Genomic DNA, 26,528 nt, shown 5'->3' with positions numbered 1-26,528 from the left:
ACGGGCTCTGCGCAAATAGAGGCCGAGAACACAGCCATAGGGCCAAGTGTTGGACCTATAGTTCAGCCCGTCGCGGACGGGGCAGGGCCGAGTTCTAGCACGCCTTTCGTCGAGCCTCGACTTGGAGAAGACGGGCCAGTGAGGGAACCCACTCGTGATTCTGTTGGGTTTTTTAGGCCGGCCCAGGAGTATGAATTTGACGAGGCTTCTTTGGAAGAGCGTTTAGCTGGGCCAATTATGGACGCGGTTCGGGCTTTGACTCCAGCCGACTATTTGGGGTTAAGTACCGTTGGTTGCATACCGACCGAAGACATGATTGCTTCGTTAGTCCGTCTGCAAACCATGGTAAATTGCTTTTCCCTTTTCTTTTTGTGTTTGGCTTTTGATATTCTGTTTTCTAAGTTTCTTCTTTGCTCGGCAGCAATTGGTGGATACCCTTGCTCTTTATGACCAGCATAGGGATTTCCACCGAAATCAGGTCCCGGTTATGGCCGGACTTCGACAACGGATTTCTGAGCTTGAGCTTGAATTAGCCCGGAAGTTATCCTTGGAATCCGAAGTGGCTCGGTTGAGTAAGCTTCTTGCTGAGCGGGAATCGGAGCTTGCTAGTTATGACGCGCTGATTGCTGACGCCGAGCTCAGGCGAAATGTGGCCGAGGTAGCCAATCATGGTCTATCCGCCCAGCTCGATGCGCGGACTCGCGAACTGTTTGCGCTTAAGGCTCATACGGATGCTGTCGAGACAAGATACTCGGCCACATCGTGTAGCAATACTGCGTTGCGAGCGGATCTGAGTGCGGCGAAGGCGCAGAGAAGAATCGCCGAAGATGCTCGGCGGGAAGCTGAAGAGGCTAGGAGCACTGCGGGGGAAAAGTTGGAGGCGCTTGAAGAAAAATTGAAGGAGGCCGAATCGGGCTTGCAGGCTGCTCAGGCCGACTTGCAAAAGGCTAAACTGAAGTCCAGCGAGCTGCGGAAGAAGTCCAAGCACTACAAGTCGAAGGCTGCTCATTATAAAGCAAAGGCCGATCGGTTTCATAGTCAGATCCTTGCTTTCACCCGAGTTCGAGATCGAACCTGGGTCAATGGGTTTAGCTGGGGTTTCGATTCCCTTAAAGAATTCGTGCTTAACCCTCCGACGCCTTCCCCGAATTTTGCCGGGCTGAATTATACCGACTTTATGGATGTCCCTGAGCAGGCTATCTTGGAGTTACGGGAAATTGGCCGAGACTTGATTCCTGATGTCCCGGACTGGGTTGGTGAAGACGTCGGAACAGCTGATGAGGTGACTGAGCCGGCAGACTTGGGTGCTTCGACTAAGGCCGCTGAAATTGAGGCTCCTGATAGCCCAGCTTCTAGGGAACCGAATACAGATAGGACTTAGCACGCTTTTGGTTTCGGCGCCTTTTGTTTCGGCGTTTTTGTTGACCTTTACTTTTCCATATTAATAACATTCGGAAATTCTATATTAGTGTTGTATATGTTTTACTCTATTTTCCAGCATACTCATACTGTTCTTAGATTTCATACTTAGACAATTCTCAAATTTGATTCGGATCTAAGACTTTGACCGGTTTGAATCCCCTCAAGGTGATTCAAAACTCGGAGCTTGACCGACTTGAATCCCCTCAACGTGATTCAAGTCTCGGCATTGGTCCGGTTTGAATCCCCTCAACGTGATTCAAAACTCGGAGCTTGACCGACTTGAATCCCCTCAACGTGATTCAAGTCTCGGCATTGGTCCGGTTTGAATCCCCTCAACGTGATTCAAAACTCGGAGCTTGACCGACTTAAATCCCCTCAACGTGATTCAAGTCTCGGCATTGGTCTGGTTTGAATCCCCTCAACGTGATTCAAAACTCGGAGCTTGACCGACTTGAATCCCCTCAACGTGATTCAAGTCTCGGCATTGGTCTGGTTTGAATCCCCTCAACGTGATTCAAAACTCGGAGCTTGACCGACTTGAATCCCCTCAACGTGATTCAAGTCTCGGCATTGGTCCGGTTTGAATCCCCTCAACGTGATTCAAAACTCGGAACTTGACCGACTTGAATCCCCTCAACGTGATTCAAGTCTCGGCATTGGTCCGGTTTGAATCCCCTCAACGTGATTCAAAACTCGGAGCTTGACCGACTTAAATCCCCTCAACGTGATTCAAGTCTCGGCATTGGTCCGGTTTGAATCCCCTCAACGTGATTCAAAACTCGGAGCTTGACCGACTTGAATCCCCTCAACGTGATTCAAGTCTCGGCATTGGTCCGGTTTGAATCCCCTCAACGTGATTCAAAACTCGGAGCTTGACCGACTTGAATCCCCTCAACGTGATTCAAGTCTCGGAATTGGTCCGGTTTGAATCCCCTCAACGTGATTCAAAACTCGGAGCTTGACCGACTTGAATCCCCTCAACGTGATTCAAGTCTCGGTATCGCGAATGTTGTACTCGGATATAATATGCTGTCTGAATCTGCATTTTATTGATAAACATTAAGTCTAAAAATAAACAGATTACATATAATATAAGCGGAATTACATATAATATTTCCGGAGATGCTCGGCATTCCACGGTCTCTGCAGCTTTTTCCCATTTGTATCTTCAAGATGGTACGCTCCTTTTGGATTGCTTTTAATAACTCGGAATGGCCCTTCCCAGACCGGCCCTAGTTTCCCTTCCGTGGGGTCTTTAGCTGCCGCAGTGATCCTCCGTAACACCCAATCGCCATCATTGAACGAGCGGGGCCTCACCCTTTTATTATAATACCGAGCTGCCCTTTCTTGATAAGCTGAAGTTCTGACTTTCGCATCTCCTCGTTTTTCTTCCAGAAGATCTAGGTGTAGCTTTAATCCTGTGTTGTTGAATCCGGGATTATAGTGTTGGATGCGGAAGCTTGGGGAACCAATTTCGACTGGTATTACTGCTTCGACCCCGAAGGCTAGTGAATAAGGAGTTTCGGAAGTTGCTGAGCTAACTGTCGTCCGGTATGACCACATAACCTCTGGTAGGTATTCTACCCATCCTCCCTTACGCTTCGGGAGTTTTTTCTTCAATATCGTCACCAGAGTTTTGTTTGTTGCTTCGACCTGCCCATTTGACTGTGGATAATATACCGACGAGAAAAAATGCCGAATCTTGAGCTCATCGCACCACTCCTGGAATGGCTTGCAGTTGAATTGCGTTCCATTGTCAGTTATTAGGGCGTAAGGTATCCCAAATCTGCATATGATTGCCTTCCAGAGGAAATGTTTAATTGCCCCGGTCGTGATAGTCATTAAAGGTTCCGCTTCTGCCCATTTGGTGAAGTAATCTACTGCAACCACCAGGAACCTGCAATTCCCCTTTCCCGTGGGCATGGGCCCTACAATGTCAACCCCCCATTGGGCAAACGGCCACGGTGAAGAAACTGAGCTAAGTTCTGCTGGTGGTTTTGTTTGTAACTTGGCGAACCTTTGGCACTTGTCACACCTTCGGACCCTTTCCATTGACTCTTGATTCATCGTCGGCCAATAGTAGCCTGCTCGTACAGCCTTGTGTGCCAACATTCTATATCGCCGAGGTTATTCACTCCCATTATTAAAGTGCCTCTCGGCGACTGAGGCTAATTAGCCGAGTATGCGTATTTAAAGTCGGTAATTTGCCGACTGCCACGATAAGGCTAAGGACGGTAAATTACCGACCTTATACCAGCAAGGGAGGAAACCCCACTACCTGCACGACCGCTACTACTTAGGAAGGTGTCCCCACGATCTAAGAGCGGTTGAAGACCGACTAGACCACGATCGCGTCGGCGGTTGAGAACAGATTCCAGTAGTGGTCGTAAAGCATTATTCTCCACGATCTCCAGACGGTTAAAAAACCAACCTGGCCACGATTGTTAAGCGTGTGCCCTGATCCCACTCCAAACCTGACACGTGGTCCAATAAAGGAACCAGATCGCTTGCAACACGACATGTATAAATACCTCACTACGGGACAGGTAATTCAGATTGCTCATTGTGATATAAGAGTGATATACACTTAAGATAAAAACTGACAAAGGCATCGGAGTGGGATTGTCGGATTCCCCCCGACGTAGTTTGTTTCATTTGCAGGATAGCGAAGATAGGCTCAACTGGTTCATCAACTACCATATCAGAAACTGTGCTAACATTCTAACACACATATCATTTATTTATATATATATATATATATAAAAGGTTGTAGAAAATTTCAAAGAAATTCATGTATATATATATATGTTCCAAATTTTAGCTCCCTCTTGTTATTAACACTGGCAAACAATACTATTTATTTATTTGACTTGTTATTCGTTGACTCGAATTAGAGTCACGCCGTCACGGTTTCCAATAGTGACGTTCGCAGGCTTCAACAGAGCGCGTGGATAGCGTTCCGCACTGAAAACAAAAGAGGTAGTTAGAAAATGCAGCTTCCCACCGATTCAAGTTGGCGAAGGCGGCGCACCCAAAACGCCTGCCGGCCCTGCCCCCCCCAATTATTTGCAAATATATGTTAGACGATCAATTCAACCAAACAAAATACAGCTCCCCCACACACTCACCTCTCTGACAGTGTCTCAGACTCTCAGCCTCAGGGAATAGATAGATAATGGGCCTCATCGCCGCCCTCTCTAGAGCCAAGTCAGCTGTGAAGCCCCACGCCATTCTCCGCGCATGAGCAATGTCCCCAAGAGCACCGTCTACAGCGGCCCGAAGCCCAGAATCCCAACCAAAGAGTGACGCTGACCCACTTGATTCACTTGAAGCGAAAGCACCGCAAGGGCGAGCCCATAACTGTCGTGACCGCCTACGATTACCCGTCAGCAGTGCACCTAGACTCCGCAGGCATCGACGTGTGCCTTGTCGGTGACTCGGCGTCCATGGTCGTGCACGGCCACGACACCACCCTCACTATCTCGCTCGACGAGATGCTTGTTCATTGCCGCGCCGTGGCGCGTAGCGCCACCCGCCCGCTTCTCATCAGGGACTTGCCGTTTGGGACCTACGAATCCAGCACCAATCAGGTAGTGGGGGAATCAATGTAACGAAACCAAAATTTTCAAGGGTTTTTGTTTTTCCAAGTTGTTATTGCTTCGGTTTGGTTGCTGAGAATAATGGATGACTAAGGATATAAGGACGTGTTTGTTTCTTTTCGTTTTTTGAAGAGTTGTCCAAAACCTCAAGCTGAAACGAAATGGTGAAATTTAATCATTTAGTCCTAACGATTATGATTTGGGATTTCCATTTTAAGTGTGCAATGATTGGTGATTGTTGCAGTTTGGATTGTGGGCAGGCAGTTGATACGGCGGTGAGGTTTTGAAGGAAGGAGGCATGGATGTGATAAAATTGGAAGGAGGGTCGCCTTCGAGAATCACTGCAGCGAGAGCTATTGTTGAAGCTGGAATTGCAGTGATGGGGCATGTGGTACTCACCCCTCAGGCCATTAGCGTTCTTGGGGGATTAAGCCATTCAGGCCTCAGGGGCAAGAATCTTGCTAGTGTTGTCAAGGTCTCTTAACTCACTTTCTCACTTGTGTGTGCGCGCCTACGTATTTGTTTGTTTTGTTGTGTTGGTATTTTTTTTCTTTTTTTTCTTTTTTAGGACGAGTGTGTCGGGGCTCTGCCCCTACTAATTCTCCCACACGTGTAATTCCCCGTTCCACACGCACCGGCCAATTACCAGACCATGGGATTTTAAACTCTCAACCTACACTATGCGATGTGCTTATCGAGGCTATGCTTCCCACTTGAACTGTGTTTTGTGCATTTTGTTGTTATGATGAAAGATGTTGTTCTCTGCAGGTTGTGGAGACTGCGCTGGCTTTGCAGGAAGCGGGGTGTTTTTCTGTTGTTTAGAGTGCATGCCTCCACCGGTGGCTGCTGCAGCCACATCAGCTCTTCGAATTCCTAACATTGGTATTGGGGCTGGACCTTTTTGCAGCGGGCAGGTTAGATCATTGATCGAGCTCTATAACTCTTGGTTGGTATATGTATGCTTGAGATGTCTATATATTTATTCTGTTTAGGTGTTGAATAGATAGTAGGCTAATTGAGTAAGTTTATTTAACAAGATGTGGTTCTACCTATATTTTGTTAGTAAAGATGTTGATTTTATATGTATTTGCATTTGGAATTTTCTGATTATTACTAAGTGGTTTTGAGGAGAGAGATCAAATATGGTTTTAATTGTGAAGATTGTGACAAAGTTCTTTAGAAAATCATTGTGCAATACAGTGTAATAGCAGGGCTCTTGATGGTTAATAGGGGACTGTCATGGTACCTTTAATACTGGTGTCCAACTTTACAAAGAGTTTCTATTTATACAAGAAGGTCAAATAAAAGTTTTCAGTTTATAAAAACTTTTGATTGTATCAAATAGAGCATAGGCATTGATTTTTTTCAAGCCTCCATCAGTTTATTTAAACTTTTAGTATAGAGCTTACTAGTTGTTTGTAGAGCCCATAATAATTTTGGCTTTCTTTTTCTGTTGTTGCTATTCTTTGTTTACTTATTTGTTGGATATATTTTAAGCTGTGTTTGAACCATCTTTTATAAGAAACAGCCTCTGCTTAAACATTATGATAATGTGTATATTAGATTATTATGAAAACAATTGAAAATTGTCTAGAAAGTTCTTTGAGAAGACGTCGCAGCCTACTTTCTGGTAGAAGTGAATCAGTCCTTTGAGGCCTTGAGTTTGGTAAGAAGTCTGTTCAAGTTAATTACATTGGCGTTTTGGCCTTTTGCTTCTTTGGGTTGTAGCTTTTGCAGTAACTTAAATTGGCAACTCCTGCAATAATTGGAAGATTTTCCTTTGTGCTTAAAAGAAAGTTTTTTAGTCCATTGACTGAGATGATGCCAATAGTGACGTAGATTCCAAAAAATAAAAATAAAAAGAAAGATCTCCTTCTCTTAAAGCAAGAAAAAGAAAAAGAAAACAGTAGAGTAGGTGTCAAAGGGCGGCCTTTAGAGTTTAGATTACTCTAGCTATTGTTAGAGTTTAGAAGTGATTAATCTTTTTAGTGTTCTAGTTGGTTTTGAAAGCAAAGTAGAGAGTGAACTTTAGGCACATTTGTTTCTTTTCCTTTTATTCACTTGGAAGATTCATCCTGGTTGTGATTTAGCTAGTGATGAATTTCTTTACTTTGGTTTCATTGATGTTATGATCGCTCACTGTTTTCTGTGTAACTATCAAGATCGGGGTAGAAGCGACCTAGCTTCCCATTCTGATGTGCAAATAATAGTGGGCATTGGATAATTCCCAAATCCAAATTATTTCCTGCCATAACAATGGTGTACCTCCACTACATTTTTATGTTCAACTATAATGAAACTTCATCATTGATACAGGTTCTAGTTTACCATGATTTGCTTGGAATGCTTCAGCATCCCCATCATGCCAAGGTTTACCTCCAGAACTGCAACTGTGGCTAAATTTTCTCTCCTTCCCATTTCATTTGAATGTTCCATCAAGAGAGACTGTTCCTTTTGCAGGTTACACCGAAGTTCTGTAAGCAGTATGCACATGTGGGAGATGTCATCAACAAAGCTCTCTTGGAATTAATATAAGGAAGAAGTCACAAATGGTTCATTTCCTGGGCCCGTATAAAATCAGTGCCAGTTATGTCGATGGTTTCTTAAATGAGCTCCAGAAGTTAGGTTTGGACAAAGCAGCATTTGCAGCAGCTGAGAAGATTGGCACTGCTTAATCCTGTGTTGGTAAAAAGCCCAGCAAGTAATTTTCACTTTTTCAGGCAATTCTACTGGCAGCCTTCTTCGGTGGTGGGGTTTTAATTTGATTCACTTTTTTTATGTTTTGCCATTTCTTTAACTGATGAAAATGAAGAGTGAGTAAAATTATTTTTGCAGCAGTTAAATGATTTCCCCTTTTTTGTCATGTTTATGATTCGAAGAACATGTCAAATATAAATTCTCAATAAAAGCTGTGGATACTCAGGCTCTTGTCTTCTTAATGTTTAGCAGTTGGAATTAAAGAAGTGTCAGTGCTCCCACCCTTTACCAGTTCCTTTTTTCTCCTTTTGTAATGGTGAAGAAAGGCGTCGAAAATGTGCCGTTGGAAACCAACTTTTAGGCATGATCAAAAAGTTATTCTTGCTTAAAGTAGTTGGAAAAAGGCTTAAAAGGTGATTACGAGATGATATCTATTATGATTTCATAACTGAGCAATACGAGTAGCCCAAGTGAGTATTTAACGCCAAAACGTTTTGCCATCAAACAGGTAGATAGGATCTCCTTTTTGTTTTGTTCCTTCTGTTACTACTTTCATTGACCAGTGCTGATCTGTAACCTACTGTCATGGAATGTGATTTATTATGTCAAGTATTCCAAAGTCATAGCATCTAGAAGCATGGATTTGATATGGTTTCTCTCCAGATTATTCTTCTGGAGTTTGGCTTGTCTCCGGTGAATCTTCTGTGCAAAAATAAACTGTAGAAATTGCAATATTCAGAAAGCTATATACATATATAATTCTGAAGCGAAATTGTGATGTTCTCTTTTTGTGCATTAGATTTGGACCCGATACCTATTCCAGTTGCACTGCCATTGTTTACAAGTTGAGGTAGGCCAAAAAAGTTTAGTGGCCGACCTGCTCGTTTCACTATAGAGAATATTATAATAATGGCTCCACTGATGAAATGATTGCATGAGGTAAAACGCACAGATTGCAATGCTTATGCGCATCACAAGAATCATGTGCACACAGCTTGACCGGATGATTGTGTCCTGGTCATAATCTCAAAAGTCGTCGGGCCATGGCTTCGTTTTAGTGCATGTTTTTGGATACCTGGAAAATCGGTTATTGTTGGTCCCATTTTCTTTTGGGATTTTTCCTTGTAACGAGTCCCATCACATCAATGAAAACCTTAACAATGCCTGTGCTGGATCCTGTTCTCCTGAAATGAGAGAGAGGGTGTGGGACTGGGCACTGGGGTGCCCCTGGTGGGTCTTTAAGCAACTCGAGATGCATGGCTCACCTCCCGTACCCTACACCTCCATTTCTCATTGCCTGCCCAAATTCTTTGCCGAGAATTTCAAGAGAACAATAATAATAAATGGGAAATGCTAAAAATTCTCTCCTCATCCCTTCTTTGTCCACCTCTTTTGCTTAAAAAAATTAATTTTAAGCAAAATAGTGTCTCTGATGTCACATCTGCTGTTGTAGAAAAATAAAATTACACTGCTCATCTCTCTTTAACATGGAAAAGTAATAGAGGTATTGATTTGAATGCCTACTTTCAGATCAGGTTAATGTTAATACGATATGGACTCGTTTGCTAATACTTTTGAGAAGATAGTTTTTATTTTTTATTTTTTATTTATTTTTTAATTTTTTATCACTTACAAACAATATGATTAGTTTTTTATGATTTAATTTAGAAATAATTATTGAAATTTGAAAAAAAATTATTCCATATTCAAACACTCTTTCCCAGTCTTCTAAGCAGCGAAGAGTGAAGCAACAAAAGGCGAAATAGCAAAATCCTGATTGTCTCTCCCAACAAAATGAACGGATCACTCTCTTCATCAAAACAATCCCAACTCCTCCTCCTCCGCCTTCTCGAATCTCGAACCCCCAAAGTTCCTTCGTACCCCCTCTTCCGCCGCCTCTGCACCGAACCCAACCCACCACCACCACCACCACCACAAGACGAAGACTCGCTGATAACCAAAGCAGTCCAACTCCTCCAAGCCCCAGAGAATGAGAACTCTGGCTCCACCCAACTCCACCAGCTCCTCTTTTCCTCTTCTTCTTCTTCTTCCTCTGCTGGCCTTTTTCGCCAAATCGCTCGCCGCTTGGCCTCTTCCTCCCAAGCGCTCAAGTTCTTCGACTACATTCAGTCGAATGCACCTTCGCAAGACTTACATGCATTGTCCTCGACCTTCCAGGCCATTTTCGAGCTCGCGAGCCGCGAACCCGATTGGCAGGAGAAGCTGTTAGAGCTGTATAGGACGTCCAAAGAGCGGAACGTGCCGCTTACCATCAATGGCGCAACACTTCTTGTTCGGTGCTGGGGAAGGGCCAGGATGGTGGACGAGGTGCTTGGTGTGGTTAACGAACTAGACCCGTCTTTGAAAAATACGCATTTTTGCAATGTGGTGATTGATGTGCTATTCAGATTGGGGTGCGCAGATTATGCACATAGTATGGTTGACGAAATGCTTCAACCAAATGCAGAGTGTCCGCCCAATGATATTACGGGTGATATTGTTTTTGCCGCGTTGTCGAGGAGGGAGTGGCCGGGGAGGACTTTCAATAGCGAGGAGATTGTTGGGTTGGTGTCGAAATTTGGTGAACGTGGTGTGCTTCCGGATAGCTTTAAACTAACGCAGTTGATTACTAAATTGTGTAGGAATAGAAACATAGGTCATGCTTGGGATGTTTTACATCATGTGATGAAATCTGGTGGTGCGGTGGAAGCTGTTTCTTGCAATGCGCTTTTGACAGGCTTGGCAAGGGATGAGGATTTTGAGAGGATGAATAAGCTTACTGCGGAGATGAAACAGATGGATATTCAACCCAATGTGGTAACTTTTGGGATTCTTATTAATCGGATGTGCAAGTCTCGGTTGGTTGATGAGGCATTGGAGGTTTTGGAGAAAATGAAAGGAGGGAGTGGGGGGGTGTCTGTTGAACCTGATGTAATCATGTACAATACTCTGATTGATGGACTTTGTAAAGTTGGGAGGCAAGAAGAAGGGTTGAGTTTGATGGACCAGATGAGATCGAATAAATGTGTGCCAAATACTGTTACCTATAATTGCTTGATTGACGGGTTCTGCAAAGCTGGTGAAATTGAGAGGGCACATGAGCTATTTGATCAGATGAACAGGGAAAGAGTGTTTCCCAATGTGATCACCCTTAATACTTTGGTTGATGGTATGTGCAGACATGGGAGGATCAATAGTGCAGTTGAGTTCTTCAATGACAGGCAAAGTAAAGGTCTGAAAGGTAATGCAGTCACGTATACAACCGTGATTAATGCATTTTGTAATGTCAACAATATTGATAAAGCAATGGAATTTTTCAATCAAATGTTAAAAGCTGGATGCACCCCAGATGCAATTGTTTATTATACCTTGATTTCGGGTTTGAGCCAAGCTGGAAGGATGGATGATGCCAGCTGTGTCGTATCAAAGTTGAAAGAAGCTGGATTCTGCCTTGACACTGTCTGCTACAATGTTCTCATTGGTGGGTTCTGCAAGAGGAGGAAGTTGGATAAAGCTTATGAGATGCTCAAGGAAATGGAGCAAGCTGGAGTTAAGCCTGATAGCGTCACATATAACATTTTGATTTCCTATTTGAGCAAAACTGGGAGTTTCACAACAGCCCATACAGTGATGAGAAAGATGATTAAGGAGGGTCTAGTACCCACTGTTGTCACTTATGGAGCACTGATACATGCGTATTGCTTAAACAACAAAATTGACGAAGCCATGAAAATTTTCAGAGATTTGAGTTCTGCGTCAAAAGTTGCTCCCAACACTGTAATATATAATATTCTAATAGATTCTCTCTGCAAGAACAATGACGTAGAACTTGCTCTTTCTCTGATGGACGACATGAAAGTTAAGGGGGTGAGGCCCAATATTACCACATACAATGCTATGTTCAAAGGCCTTAGGGAGAAAAATTTATTAGAGAAAGCATTTGAACTTATGGACAGAATGGTTGAACAGGCGTGCAATCCTGATTATATAACCATGGAGGTGCTTACTGAATGGCTTTCTGCAGTTGGTGAAACAGGAAAGTTGAAAAAATTTGTTGAAGGATATGAGGTTTCTGTTTCTTCTGGATAGGATGGCTTTAGCAGCTGGGGGATGGGATTATTTAAAGTTTTCCGTTGCATTTATGAGTTGGCCATACTCAGAAGGAAGCACTATCTTGTTCGATCTTCTGGGCTTATTGTTGTGTTCTGGTTGGAACGTCTGTTGGGCTTCACACAGAACATTGTTTGAAGAACCTCAGTTTCTCATGGGGGTCTATCTGAGCACATCGTTGCTGCAGTATCCATGCATGTCCATGGTGGGTTCCATCCTTTCATGTTGGACTAACCAACAAGGAGGTAGGTGTATTCCATTGCGTGTTGCTAATAATTTATATGCAGTCGAGACATCTCCATGTTGCGAGGTACATGCCATTTAATGCTTGATTATAGGGCTACTATTGAAGCTTCATTCTCTGACCTTACCTATGAAATATCTAAACATGCTTGATTTGGTAGCCATTTCATCGTATAGCGCACTCTTTCCTTTTTGGTGGTCTGCGTGACTAGAAATTATGTTATGAATGTGGCTTATTTTCTTCTTCTTTTTTTGCCTAAAGAACTTTTTTTCCCTCTTTAATTTTCATCTTTATTATGCTGAAATGGACGTCGCCATCAAATTTACCAGGTGTTAGCATATAGTAAAGGGATCCGGCTTCCATGCGGTAAATAAAAGTATTTAACTGTGTTTTAAGTGTTTAAGGCAAACGGTGAAAACAAGCGTTTAACTGTTTCAAGGCAATTGAAAGAAAACGGTACTCTCAATTCGTTTACGTTTTGACGTGCATTTGGGTTTTCCTCAACCTACTCTGTTTTCTGAGTATCTCCACGCCCAATTCTCTCCCACTAAACAAAGACCCCCAACGTTAGCCCCTTTTGGGTCGCAAGCAAAATGACTCAGAACAAAGATTGGGACCCAGGAGAAAAATCTTGAGCTAATCGTGAAAATAAAGCAAGATGCAGGGCACAAAAATCGAGTTTCCACCATACAATCCCATATATTATCAAAGAAAAATATAGAAAGAGAGTTAAAATACGTAGCTCTCTGATTCTTCCTCGTCTTCTTCTTCTTCCTATTGCTACTTTTGTGGAAGTTCTGCACACCTAGGAGAAATAAAGTCTGTTTTCACCGTTTGCCTCTTCACTTCCACGACGTCGTTTGCCTTAAAAAATCTGGACCCTCAATTTTTATGACCGCAGATGTGCGGTACTTTCATTTACCGCATGGAAGCCAGATCCATAGTAAAAAGGCAGATCCTTCTAGTTTTCTTTATTATCTTTTTCCTCCATCATTTGTTTTGTTAGTTAGTACAGTCAGTTTAAGGTTCACTGGAAAGAGTTGGAACTCTTGGATCACACCACATTCACATATTCTCTTTCTTGACATTTTATTATTGTATTAATCTTACATACATCATGTGTACTTAAGTTGTGCATTTCAGCAGATCTCAAAAAAAAAAAAGTTGCGTATTTGAGCTTTTTAATGAAATTCCGTTACTTAAATATACATAAACCATCTTTATCCACTTCATTTCAAATAAAATAGATAGTAGTTTATTTTATAGTTATGATTTAAAGTTTGTTTATTTAACGGTAACACAGTATACATGATGTCAATGTTAGCACACTTTTTAAAAAATTTAAATAATGTGACATCATGTACACTGTTAAACGCTCAAACTTTAAATTCTGATCATAAAATAAATGCTATCAATTTCAAACAAAATAGAGAGAATTCTTGTCCCCTTATCACATGTTAGGTTACAAGACAAAATAAGGCATTAAAAGCAAATGGTCTCTTAATGGGAAATTATAAGGAGATCAAGGCTTCTTAAGCATCTATTGTGCCATTTGAGCAACATAATTGACCATTGAAACCAAAAAAAAAAAAAAAAATCTGTACCCCTGCTATTTTAAAGGATTAATTGAGACTTCAGGTAGAAAATATACACAAAACTATTTCACTAACTGGGTAAGGGGTTGATGTGGGGATCATTAAATCATACGAATTTGATAAAAACTAATTAATTAGGACTATTGTTTAAAACCCGTAGAAGATACAAGAATGGCTGCAAAAAACAGGGGAACTACAGAAGCAGAACACAAACAACCATACTAAACTGTCGACAACAGTGAAGCTTTATAGGAACAAACTAGTAAGAACTACAACTGCGGAGGCATCATTTTCTTTAGAGGGCAAATTAAGATTGTGATGATTTTTCTAATTTTTTTTTAGGAAAAACTTCACTTATAACTCTCGATCTTTCATCACTTTTGCAATTAGGTTTTACATCTTTAAAAAGTGTCAATTTAGGGTATCGATCTTTCAATTTTTTTCAATTTCAACATTCCGTTAGAATTTTTCATTAAATCCTGTCAAAATTCTCAAAATACCTCCATTTTTTTAGGGAAAAAAAAAAAGAAAGAAAGAAAAAATTACAATGATTTATGTGTTGGTCAAAATTTACAAAAATACTCATACTTGAATCTTTGATTCTTTTTTTTTAAAAAAAAAAATAGGGGTATTTTGGAAATTTTGATAAAATTTAGCGAAAAATTTTAACGGAGGGTTGAAATTTGAAAAAATTGAAAGATGGATACCTTAATTGCAAGAGTGATAAAAGATCAAGCATTATAAGTAAAGTTTTCCAATTTTTATTTTTTATTTTTTCATACTTATGTATATATTATGAACACAAAATGTAGTTATTAAACTTGAAATTGACAAAAAAGAAAAAAAAAAGTTAGGTATCTCTAATAAAATGTTTGTTCGCTAATTGTAGTAGACATTAGAAGAGCTAAAACATGATAAATTAATCTTTGAAAGATGGTGGTAAGTCCTTGATCTACAATGGTCAATCATTCAATTAACCAAAAAGGCATCCGAGGGATGGCATCTTACTGTTCTGTGAACTCTTAACATTACGTAAGGACACGGCATGAGTCATTTTAGACGAGATTCCGCGTCTTGTTCATAATATTGACAACAGAAGATTTGCCTAATTATTATCATACACGTATAGGGGCAACCATTGGTGGATAGTGTTGACAATTCATTAAACCAAACACACAAAAGAAAAGACAACTGCCATTTTCTGGTCTCATGGTACTGCTTGAATCCTTAAATCCTACCCTACTTAAATCGTATTCTTTTACGTAGTTTTCGGTACGGTGTGAACTGCGTGTTAAGAGACGTCTCACCCTTTCGGAAGTCTCATTTTAATGCTTAAATTAGCTTCCGAGAGAAAAGTATACTCTATACATAAAATATTTAGTCGGTCGTTTATACCTGAGGTATGAGCCTATTTATAGGAAAAGTATACTCTATGCATAAAATATGAGTGTCTGGAGTTTGATTTGTTTTGAAAGTCCTATCTTCATTCAACTGGAAATTGGACTGTTAACCAAATTCTTTAAAGAGTCCTAATTAGACTCGAATTGGGACACTACTACCCCAATTCGACTTGGAGTAAGATTATTCTCAACAAAAAACATTAAAAGATAAAAGTTTTCATCCAAACTATTAAATTGACGTGTGTCATTCGAGCATATGAGAAAAATTATATGTGAGAATCACATACTCTAAAGACACGTGTTAATCCTTCCAACTCAAGTTGAGAGAAAACTTCTTGTTCGACAATCGACATGATTAAAAGTGAAAGATTTGTTGCTCCGGCAATTGTCTTCGCAATTTGACCTGAGAACGAGTTTTCAACGAGTTCAAGTAAATACATGCACATGTGGGAGGCCCATACTCCATAAGCCGGCAGAACGTGTTGTCCATGCACGCTGAAGCGGGCCAGGGACTTGGCCGCGATCAGGGTTTTAATTGGTGGGGCCGGGAGGGGTTTGACTTCGCCATTGGAGCTCAGCTGGAAGATTGTGTTGATTGGAGTGTACGTTGAAGACTCAACAGGAGAGGGGAGGGTAGGGGACTTCCATTGGAGAAGAAGAGAAAGAATAAGAATGGATATTTTATTCAACTGGTGTGCTACAGTAATTAACAACCTCTAGCTATTTACAGTAGCGCAAAATCTATTTTACATGCTGTGAAACTAATTTGTTGAAGAAGAAAAATAGCTCGCAAATTAATTATACATAAAACTTTACTTATAACTCTTGAATTTTCTTATTTTTTGAAAGAAGGTACCTAAACTTTAAAACATCTTAATTTAGGATATTCATTTTTCATAAAGTTTCTATCTCAGTCCTCTGTTATAATTTTCCGTTATATCCTATCAAAATTTTTAAAATATTCCTGTGTTTATTATTATTTTTTTAAATGTATAAAAATTTTCAAAGATTCAGGCATAGGTATTTTTACGAATTCCTTTAAATTCTAACAAATACTTACATCCTTGCATTTTTTTTTTTCTTTCTTAAATGGGTATTTTAAAAATTTTGACAAAATTTAACGAAAAATTCTAACAAAGACTGAGATTGAAACTTTCTAAAATGAATACCCAAAATTAAGACGTTTTAAAGTTTAGATACATTCTTTCAAAATGGGTAAAAGTTTAGAAATTATAAATAAAATTCTCCCTTAATTATATTTAGCTAATACGTGGTTGGTTGTATTTTTTTTTTTTTTTTTTTTTTTTTTTTTTTTTTTTTTTTGAGAAAATAGATTTCATTGATCTATAAGAGCCTTGGTCGGCTAATACTAATACGTGGTTGTAGCTAGAGCATATGTTGGAGATGGTGTAAGGAAGAAAAGGTAATAGTTTTTTTTTTCTTTTTCTTTTTTTTGAAAAAGAAAAAGTAATAGTTAAGTTTTGGGAATATTCAAAAAATGAATGGCTGTGTGTCCACCACATGAGAGGGTGGTTCCGGAGCCAACCATTTTACTTGTTGAAATAACGTCTATTTTTTTTGCGAGTTCTTCAACTCAACTCTTTGCCATTTTGTTGGGACATTTTGGGAAATTAAAAAAGTTATTCCATATCATATATATATATATATATTGGCTCGTACTGGTGTGGACTGTGAAATTGACATGACTGATTTTCCAACTACAACAGTATTTTAATACTAAAATTGATAAATAAATAATGAATTTTTTTTTTGAACAAAATAAATAAATAATTACTAAATTTGATATTTATGACAAATAATAAATTAGTTGATTAAAAGTGAGGGTTTCATGGCTTAATGAGGTTACTAATGAGAAATTAATATTATTTTTAAATAATTAATTCCGACAATAATAATATTCATCAATCCACACACGTGGGAGAGGGAAAAAAGGATGGGACATGATATCACACACACGTGCGTGTACAACACCCACGCCCTTTATTTTATGATTATTATGATATTACTTCTTCCTTACCCAAAACAAAAATATTAAAAAAAAAAAAAATCGAAAAGCATTATAGAGCAAATATCACATGAAGAGGCAACCCTAATAAGACTTCAACTCTAATTTTTGTCGCGACCTTTGTTTGGGTGTGCGACTTTTTTTTAATTATATTTAAAATTATGAATATCGAGAGAACTTATTTTTTAAAATTATATTTGGATGATTTAGAAAACCTGAGACAAAATTATAAGAAGTTGAATAAAATATGAGTAGAATTTGAATTCTTAAAAACAACCCAAACATGATTTTAAAAAATAATAAAATATAATACAAAAACAATTGTTACCCAAACATAATTTTTACTCTTTTCTTTTCTCGGTATTTTAAATTTTGAAAAAAAAAATCAAAAAAAAAAAAATCGCACACCCAAACATCTTAATATCCACCACTAAGCTACAATTTTCTTTAAATGATATATTGCCAAAAAGTCACTTGTGATGAAGATTACAAACATTTATTACATAGTCTAATATGGAGAAAAATGACGGGATGAATTCGAATTGGGCATGGTTCGAGTTGGAACTAAATTTGTTGAAATTAGAACACGTGTCTTTTGTATCCTATTACGGGAATGGTATCTTATAATCCCAACAGTTCCAATTTCAGAACTTTGGATCCAAACTAAACCTATCTAATTAATATGGTATTGATTAATTTAATGTTGCTCACCGGCAAAACTTAAAGACACTTGGGAGTGGTGAGATTGAACCAAAATTCACCTTTAGAGGTGGTGTTGACTTTGGAAGATGCTCTCTTTGTGCTTATTCTTGAGGAACGAGTTTTCTAATCAACAAGGCCGGTTTATTGTTATATGTTTATTATATTATATATCGCCTGCTTCATATTAATATTTAATATGTGGGAATCTCATAAATAGTTTAATATTAATTCTAAAAATTAACAAAACATTTTTTTTTAAAAAAATACGATTCATGTAGTCAAACAAAAATTATAAAGAGACCTATCACCTATGAAAGTATTGAAGTAAATACCAAATTATTACACAACACTGATCTTTGTGAATTTGAAAGAAATTGAACATGCGGAGGAAATAGTTATTTTATCAGGTTTTATGGATGATTTTTTAAATACACTTATTCTTATCTATTAGAAAATAAAAATAAAAAAGTGGAGCTTTTGGAAAATTCTTGAAAATCATTGTAATAGAATAATTAAAAGAATTAGAAGTGATAAAAGATCGAGAATATATAAACATATTGGATGTAAACTAATATTTAGGAATGGTTAGGACCGTTAATTTTTTATATGATCCGTGAATTCAACACTAAATTAGAAAGCTAGTATTGAGAAGTCTAATTTGTTTAATTAAATAAGTCAGGTTATGATTGATCTATATAGTTGTATATTTATGTCTCAATATAACTCAAACATGACACGTGACATTTATAGTTAATAATTTTTTGATACAAACTGTATACTCGACACAAAATTAGTAAGCCATGGTTGAAAAGTCTAACCATTTTAATTAAATAAGTAAAATTAACTTATATTAATGGCCTCAAAAGTGTCATGTGGCTCATATATTTATTGTCATTTCACCGAGAATAAACAAAACAGAAAAGAGCCAAAACTTTTCTGTGCATCTTTTCATGTGTTAGCAGTAGAGGACAGTGTTTAGAGTTTAGTTTAGTCAAATCAACTTTATTTTGGTTTTTGAAGCCGATGATAATTGTGGAACCCTAAAATCCAACATACTCACGCTTTATTTACATCTTTATAATAATGGTATGACATTTTTAACCAAATCAATAGTTCATGCCTTAGTTTAGTACCATGCTGATATAACAAATTTATTATTATTATTATTATTATTTTTTAAATTTAGTCTATTAAATTGAGTAACCCTAAAAAATTTCATTTGTATCTTCCAAAAATGATGTAATTTTCAAATTGTCATTTGATTTATAATAGATCATTATTGAATATCGATAGTGAATAAGCTGATATATGTTTAGAATGCATAAGATTTTTACGTGCATGATTACCTTTTTTTTTTTTGTTTTTTTTTTTAAAAAAAAAAGGAAAAAAAAAAAACTTCAAATCAATAGAGAATAAATAGTTGGCCTTTTTATGGATGTCAGCTATTTGTCCTTGACAAAAGGTGGAATAACAGTAGGTGACTTTAAATTCCCATCTAGTCTCGCGATCTCTGGTAGCTCGTCTCTTGACAATGGTAGCAAGGCATCGTCAACTATATATGAGGATAAATAAAAAGGCTGTAGAATTCATGTTGGAAAGATGCTGACATGACAACATTCACTTCTTGCTAGCAATTTGTTGACGAGCCAGAGGGTTTCCATTGGACCCCTCTTGTGTCCATAACCATGTCCAATGAGGGGTCCGGATCCCTTTAGCCTAGAATTTGGCCACCCGTCTGCCCAAAAATTCAACAATCAAAATCATGCCAAATCATCCAAAAAGCACACCATTTCTTTTCCATTAAAATTTACTCCTTTTTTATATGTTTACCAACATGGGCCAGTGGGCCACGATCCCAAATGTTGAATTTTGCATTTAGTGGTGAAAATTGACTGAACTACATAATTCAAAGAGCAATGCTAGCCATATGTACCTACTTGTGGTTAGCTTTTGTGCTCATTTTTTTTTGGCACTATCATGTCTAAAAAAAAAAAATTGTCTGATTTCTATCATGATCGGCTAGGGCTATTCAGTAATACAGACTTTTGGGTAGAATTCATTATTGAAATTCAACTTGCAAGAGAAAGGCGTCCAAGAACTTTTATATATGTATATATTTTAACTCATATGGGACATAAGGATCGTAACATTCGGTCACCTCCAACCAAACTTTTAAGGTGTCGCAAGTACCACCTTTGAAAATACCCTTTGAGCCATCAAAATTTGTCACAACTACCAAGTTTGGTGTTCGTAAGATATAATGGTCACGACCATCGGACCTCGCGAATCTAGTGGTCATGACCACCAGGTCTGACGATCCCAACCGCTATTGCATAATTGTCAAGAGTAGCACCAACAAGAAGGGAGTGTACAATTTCTTTTCCTATACGTGCTTACCTAGCCACACATAAAACGCACGATATGGGTAGCATTACTCTATACTCCAAAAAGATGTAAACCCATCATGGAAAAGTGTAGGAAATGGGCACTCGGTCGTGTGGCACTCGCAGCAATTCATCTAGCTATTCAATGGGGCATATGGTTGTATACCATTTCCACAGATTCTTGTTTGCAAATTGAAAATCAATCAAAACCAAATTAAAGCATACACAAAAATCAAGAACACAAGAAATTAATAATGTATACAAAGGAAATGAATTAATCACTAGCTTCAATTTACTCTCACCAAAACAAGAGGTAAAAAGGATAAATGATGATTTATCTACCTCGTTACTTCTGCATTTCACAGAGAATAACTCCTTTTTTCCCTACTCGATCTACAACACTCACTCAGCATCGTTAAATTTTAGATTCCACTAGAACGTTACACAATTCACCTCTCTCTCTCTCTTGCTAAGAAGTTTGTGTCACAAAAAGCTTAATCCACGTCAGCATTTGACATTGCTGAGGGTCAGCCAGCATTGTTGGCAACCCAGTTAGGAAGAGCAAAGGTCGCCGGGAAGTGATCGGGAAAGTAGTCTCCGGCGGCCGGGCTGGCGAAGCCGTCCAAACCCACAAAGAAATCATCGCTCAGAGCCACATCCGATATCCCAAACTCGTCTTCTTCCTCGTCTTCCACCATATCTTCTCTCTCTTCCTTGCTGTCAGTGGTTGTAATCTGGGGTACAACAAGCTCTTCCTCCATGGAGGTTGCCGGGGAAGAGGGCTTGGTCGAGTTGAGTTTCTTGGAGTCATCGGCTGTCGCCGTTTGGGGCGTGAGGGGCTTCTGGCGCGTGGACCCAGCGAGTGAGTTTCGATGCGTGGGGGCAGGGTGGTTGTGCTCAGCTGTGTATGTCACTATGAACATTCCCGGGTCGGATTTGTTCCGCTCCACCTGTTTCCGGGCCAAGCACCCCTTCGAGCTGCTACATCTATAGTAGCCCCTATTATTCAAAGAAGAACAAAATTATTAACAAAGAAGAAGAAAAAATGATTTTAGTGTACCAAACAAACATGATTATAGCTAATCTTTCTAATGATGAATTATATAAAAAAATATGGGTGAGATTGAGATACCAACCGTGGATATGGGGAGCCTTTGATGGGTTTTTGGCCATATTTACGCCAAGCCCATATGTCAGAAGAGAGACCCTCAGCTGGTACTTGACAAACTTTCTTAAGAAGATTCTTCCTGAAATGGAAAAATCAAGAAATTATCAACCAAAGATCGTATTTTACGAAATGGGTATTTTTCAAATCTCTGCTTTTTTGCTTACTAAGATCGAAAGTAAGGCTAATTTACCTTCTTTTGGACCTCGGGTTGGTCACAGAGCCTGCTTGAGACTGCTTAGGCTGCTGCTGCTGATGTTGCTGCTGTCTTTGTGTTTGGGCTTTGGATGCAGCGAGAGAGGACAGGGAAGAGAAGGGCGAGATGGGCGAGATGGGCGAGGCTTGTGGAGAGAGAGGCTCGGATTTGGGGAAGAAGGGCTTGTAAAGCTCATGCAATTCCTCAAAAACATTTCTTTCTTCAAAAGGATCTGGAAATGAGAAAAGCTGGCCTCCTTGTTCGCCACCAAAAGCAGAAAAGCAAGAGTTTGGATGAAAATTTGCCAGAAAAGAAGCGCTGTTGTTGTTGTTGTTGTTGGCGGTGGTGGTGGAGGAGGTGGCGGTGGAGGCACAACCTCTGACCACAGCTTGCAGATCCCAATCTTCTTCCATGGCCTGGACAATTCCTGTGAATCTGTACCTTTGTCTCTGCTACCACTGTTCGAGGAAAGAGAGAGATAGAGAGAGGGACAAAAGAAGGCGCTGACTTTTGGTGGGAGAGAGAGAAGAGAGAAAAAAAGTGAGGCGATAAGAGTGTAATGAGAGGAAAAGAATTACATAAAGCCATGTATATATAGAGAGAGAAAGTGGGTGTTCACAGGTCTAGAGAGAGAGAGAGAGAGAGAAGGCAATTTGGCATCTCTATGACTCTATGCTTATCTTTTCTGCTTTCTTTGCTATTGAAAACAAGTTTTGGGGCAAGGGGGTTTGACTTGGGAAAATGTCAAAGGGGTGTTTTGGGCTCTAGATTTTCGAATGACTAAAAAATTGTCGTCCCACACGCGCTTTACCAAAGTGCGTCTCGTGAGTTATACCGACAAAGTGGAAAAGAATACGAAAAGAGAGGGGAGTGGAAAAAGTGGAGGCCAGTGAATTGAATTCGGGTGCCCTCATCAAAAAAAATTTCGATTCTGGGTTAGTGGGTTGGTAAGACCGCGTTCCTCACGCGCCCCCTGCAACGTGCTGCAATTATTTTCCCTTTCATCATATTAGGAGTTAAAGACGGCAATAATAATAAGATGAGTTTGGGATGAAAATGATTCATTTTATTATACAAGTAATAAATATCTCATTTGAAATCCAATCAATTGCCTCCCATATCCACTTGATTAGAAGGAAGTTCCATAATAAGTGCTTTATCTATGTTTTTGTGAGAATTAGATCAAATTTATTCTTATTTTCTTTTAGTATTTGAATGTATAAATCAACATTTTTAAGTTCATTTATATTTTCGAACAAATAAAACAATAAACATAGTGAAATCAATTCCTAAATCTGACTTATTCTAAACTTGTCTCAATCTTGATTATTTAATTTTTAATCATTATTCAAATAAAGATAGCATTTTTTTTTAAAATAAAATAAAATTGAGTGATTGACTAATCTATTTTTATTATAATCAAGTGCCATTTTCATTGCCAAATTTATTGTAATATAAAAGAAACAAAAAAATGAGGTTCGTTCATACTAAAAACTGAATTTTATTTTAGATATTTGATTGTAAACCATTCAAGTTGCAAGGTAATATATATATATATTTTTTAATAAAAACTACATTGACGAAGGCTAGGATTTTATTACAATAAATAACTCAAAAAATCTGTCAATCAAATTACTTAAAATCTCGAATCAACCCCAATTGGGAATTCCTCAATGAAGTTCATTTAAAATATTTTAATGGTTGTTATTACAAAATATAAAGGAAAAAATCGTTTTCACCTCTATATATTTCAAATAATTCTAAGAAAAATGATATTTTGCCAACCCATATGACACAACTATTGACCATATTTTTCTCTTTTAATTTATTTTTTTAAAAATATAAAAAAAAAAACTAAAAAACCTCAAAACTAGACTCCAACCCATTTACATGGTTTTGTAGCTAATTTTAAGGGACAATTACATCACTGGTCCCTAAGGTACGGCATAATACGAATCATTCCATATGGTTTAAAAAGTTCATGGAAAATCTTTGTGGTAAACTATAATTACAAATCGATCCCTAGAGTCAAATTCCGTTAAATTTTTTGACAAATTCTGTTAAATGTCAGGTCAGCCCCACATTAAATTAATAAGATGATGACACGTGTCCATTTGAATAAAAAAAAATTATTAAAAATTAAAATAAATAAAGTTATTCTTTTAAAACAAAAAAGGAAGGGGTAGCACGCAGCCACCCCCCCCCCCCCCCCCCCCTCTGGGGGTGGTCGCGGCCTACACAGAGGCTGGGGTGGCAATTAGGCCACCCCTTTCATTTTTGTTTTTTTTTAATAAATTTATATTTTTTTATTCAGATGGACACATGTCGCCATCTTATTGGTTTAATGTGGCGCGGACGTGGTATTTAATAGAATCTATCAAAAATTTTAACGGAATTTGACTCTATGAATCGATTTGTAATTATAGTTTACTATCAGGACTTTCTATGAACTTTTTAAACTAAGTAATTCGTAATTATGACATATATCAGGACCAGTAGTGGAATTAGAGTTCCTATTGTGTACCCTCAAAGCTGATGTAGCATTACTTGTATATTTTAGGCATGACCAATCATTTAATTTGTAAAGACAATCTCTTTGTGAACTTACATTAATGAAGGATTGTATTCATAATGAATTAATGGAAAAAAAAATGTTTATCAATATATTAAGATGTTTTATTTTTGGATAAGATCTTGAATCAACCTAATCTAACATGGGAATCTTTCAATTGAATGCAAGAACAAAACTATTTATGAAATCAAACCTCTATGGAAATATAATCAATCTAATTTATGTAATGGATTTAATTGACCATCACCACAAAACTAAAAAGAAAGAAAAAAAAAAGAAAAAAACTTGTATATATACACTTGGAGGGATTAATTTGCTCCCCTTTAATAAGGAGCTATTTAACCTACTGCCACGTGTTTATTCCAGGCGGCGAGTTGTGCACCTTTCTCCACTCGAGCAAGTAGTAGTTGGTCCAGAAAAGTGTTGGTCCAATTTTGAGCAGTGATCAACGGCTGAAATACAGTTCATACCTTGACCTGATCGAGCGCGTGGATTGAGGGGTGCACGAGATAAGGTGAGGTCGCGTGACAGCTTGCAGATTTTGTGGGGCCCACATCTTTAAGAAAAGAGTCTGAGAGTTACCAGCATCGCGTGGCTTGTGACTTAAATGCCAAACCGTGTTCTCTGATTCTCTCTCACTTCGAATCCTATGGTTACGGTTTTCTTTTTTTCTTTTTTTCTTTTTTTTTTTACACAAATTTATCAAACCTCCCTAATTCCATGCTTTACATCTCTACGTTACAATTAGAGTTTTTAATTCACTAATTAATTTTATACTTCTTTCGAAAAGTTCATTGCCGTCTCAATTGACTCGTACACAATCTTGTTAGATTGACGGCTGTTATCGGTCTTTAACAAAAATATTTTTAGAGTGTATTTGAAATTGTAATTTTGTAAATAATAAGTGCGATTTTAAATTAAATCACAGAATATAAATTATTTGAAAACTGCATTTTTAAAAATTGTAATTTGAAAACGCATAAAATCTGCATTTTCAAATCTCAGGTAAGAATGTATTTTTTTAAAAATGTAAAATTTTAAAGGCTAATTTGAGATTTTGCCAAACGCTTAAATGCGTTTTGAAAAATCATTTTTTTAAATCACACATTTTAAAATCGTTATTTTAAATGTACTTTTTGAAATCGCAAATCCAAGCAGACTCTTATTTCGTTTCTTCTTCTTATTCAGAAACACAGAACTAGAATTTTAAGTGTGAGAGCAAAACTAAAAAAGAAAAAAAAAATTAAAGGGTAAAATTTGATTTTAAAAGGGTTATAGGGCCTTTTCTTTCTTTTCTTTTTTTAACCGGGGAAGGTGTTGAGGCTTAGGACTTATTCCACCCTCTCTTATTGTTGTTGTACTTATCAATGATGTGAAAAATTGTAAACCTACATTTGGTCTACACCAGCGGTCCAGCATGTCATTAAAAGGTGTTAAATTATTATTTTTTTTATTTTTTATGGCTAACGTGGTTTCAATCACACGTCGACACGTATGAATAAATTATAAAAGAGTTGTAAGCCTCCCTCTTCTTTTCTGTTAAGTTGTTTTTGCTTCGTTTTGTTGTTGTATTATTTGCTTGGAGAAAAAAAGATAAAAAAAAAAAGAAAAAAAAAAAAAAAAAAAGAAAAAAAGAAAAAAAAAAGAAGTAAAAGTAGAGAGGCTAAAATGAAAATGCCAGGAAATAATTAAGCAGTACAAATAGAATGCTAATCTCGAGTCCATATAAGTGGGTTGCACGAGGCTTTGATGCGAGCGTGTGGGGACGGTGTCATGGGTGCAAGTCTACAATTTGGTCGTGTTGACTCAGCCAAATGCTTCTTAAAGCTGAGTTTTTCTTCTTCTTCTTCTTCTTCTTTTTTTTTTTTTTTTTTAATTTTTTTTTTTTTTTTTAATTTTTTTTTTTTTTAAAAAAAATTAATTAATTATTTTATTTGTTTCTTTTTTTTGGCTCGGCCGTCGGATTGCTCGTTATTTAAGCAATTTGTTTGTGCTGACTCCTGCCCAATTGATATTTCTTCATGCAAGTTGCTACTAAGATATTACAACTTCAATATTCTTAGAATAAAAAATGGCAAAAATCTTGTTTCATGGATGAAGGCATAAGCTGTTAATTTAATATTTTGAGAATAAAATACTATCAAATTTCTGTTCTTGGATGAAGGCGTGGTGTGATAGCAGTAAAGCATGTCATGATCCACCCCTAAAAAAGGAAAATAATAAAAGAAGAGGTCAGGGATTAGTCCAATATATAAAAGATCTTTTCTTTTCTTTTTTTTCTTTTTTTTTGGCATGTCCACACAAAAAGGGGAGAGAGGATTCGAACTAGTAGTCTCTGCTTCATGAGGCATGGTTCTCAGCCAATTGAGCTACCCCTTGGGGAGATCCAATATATAAAAGATCAAACATGAGTAAA

The 26,528-nt window shown here is 37.9% G+C and overlaps 2 protein-coding genes and 1 pseudogene across 2 annotated transcripts; 2 read left to right on the top strand and 1 right to left on the bottom strand.

Moving 5' to 3' along the window:
- Positions 1-4,423: 4,423 nt before the first annotated feature.
- Positions 4,424-7,943, top strand: LOC133864063 (3-methyl-2-oxobutanoate hydroxymethyltransferase 1, mitochondrial-like; annotated as a pseudogene).
- Positions 7,944-9,421: 1,478 nt separating this feature from the next.
- Positions 9,422-12,318, top strand: LOC133862239 (pentatricopeptide repeat-containing protein At3g61520, mitochondrial). Its single transcript, XM_062298013.1, has one exon. It carries the CDS (start codon positions 9,513-9,515, stop codon positions 11,805-11,807), a length of 2,295 nt encoding a protein of 764 aa, XP_062153997.1. The 5' UTR covers positions 9,422-9,512; the 3' UTR covers positions 11,808-12,318.
- An 8,109-nt stretch (positions 12,319-20,427) lies between these two features.
- LOC133864295 (WRKY transcription factor 22) lies at positions 20,428-22,157 on the bottom strand. Its single transcript, XM_062300579.1, has 3 exons — positions 21,538-22,157; positions 21,316-21,426; positions 20,428-21,178 (listed from the first exon to the last, which is right to left on the bottom strand). Exons 1-3 carry the CDS (start codon positions 21,951-21,953, stop codon positions 20,707-20,709), a joined length of 999 nt encoding a protein of 332 aa, XP_062156563.1. The 5' UTR covers positions 21,954-22,157; the 3' UTR covers positions 20,428-20,706.
- Between the last annotated feature and the right edge of the window lie 4,371 nt (positions 22,158-26,528).

This window comes from Alnus glutinosa, chromosome 3 (assembly GCF_958979055.1).
Source record: "Alnus glutinosa chromosome 3, dhAlnGlut1.1, whole genome shotgun sequence".
NCBI classification, from domain to species: Eukaryota; Viridiplantae; Streptophyta; class Magnoliopsida; order Fagales; family Betulaceae; genus Alnus; species Alnus glutinosa.
Note: the sequence above shows the minus strand (reverse complement) of the source record. Positions and strands in the feature narration are given on the sequence as shown.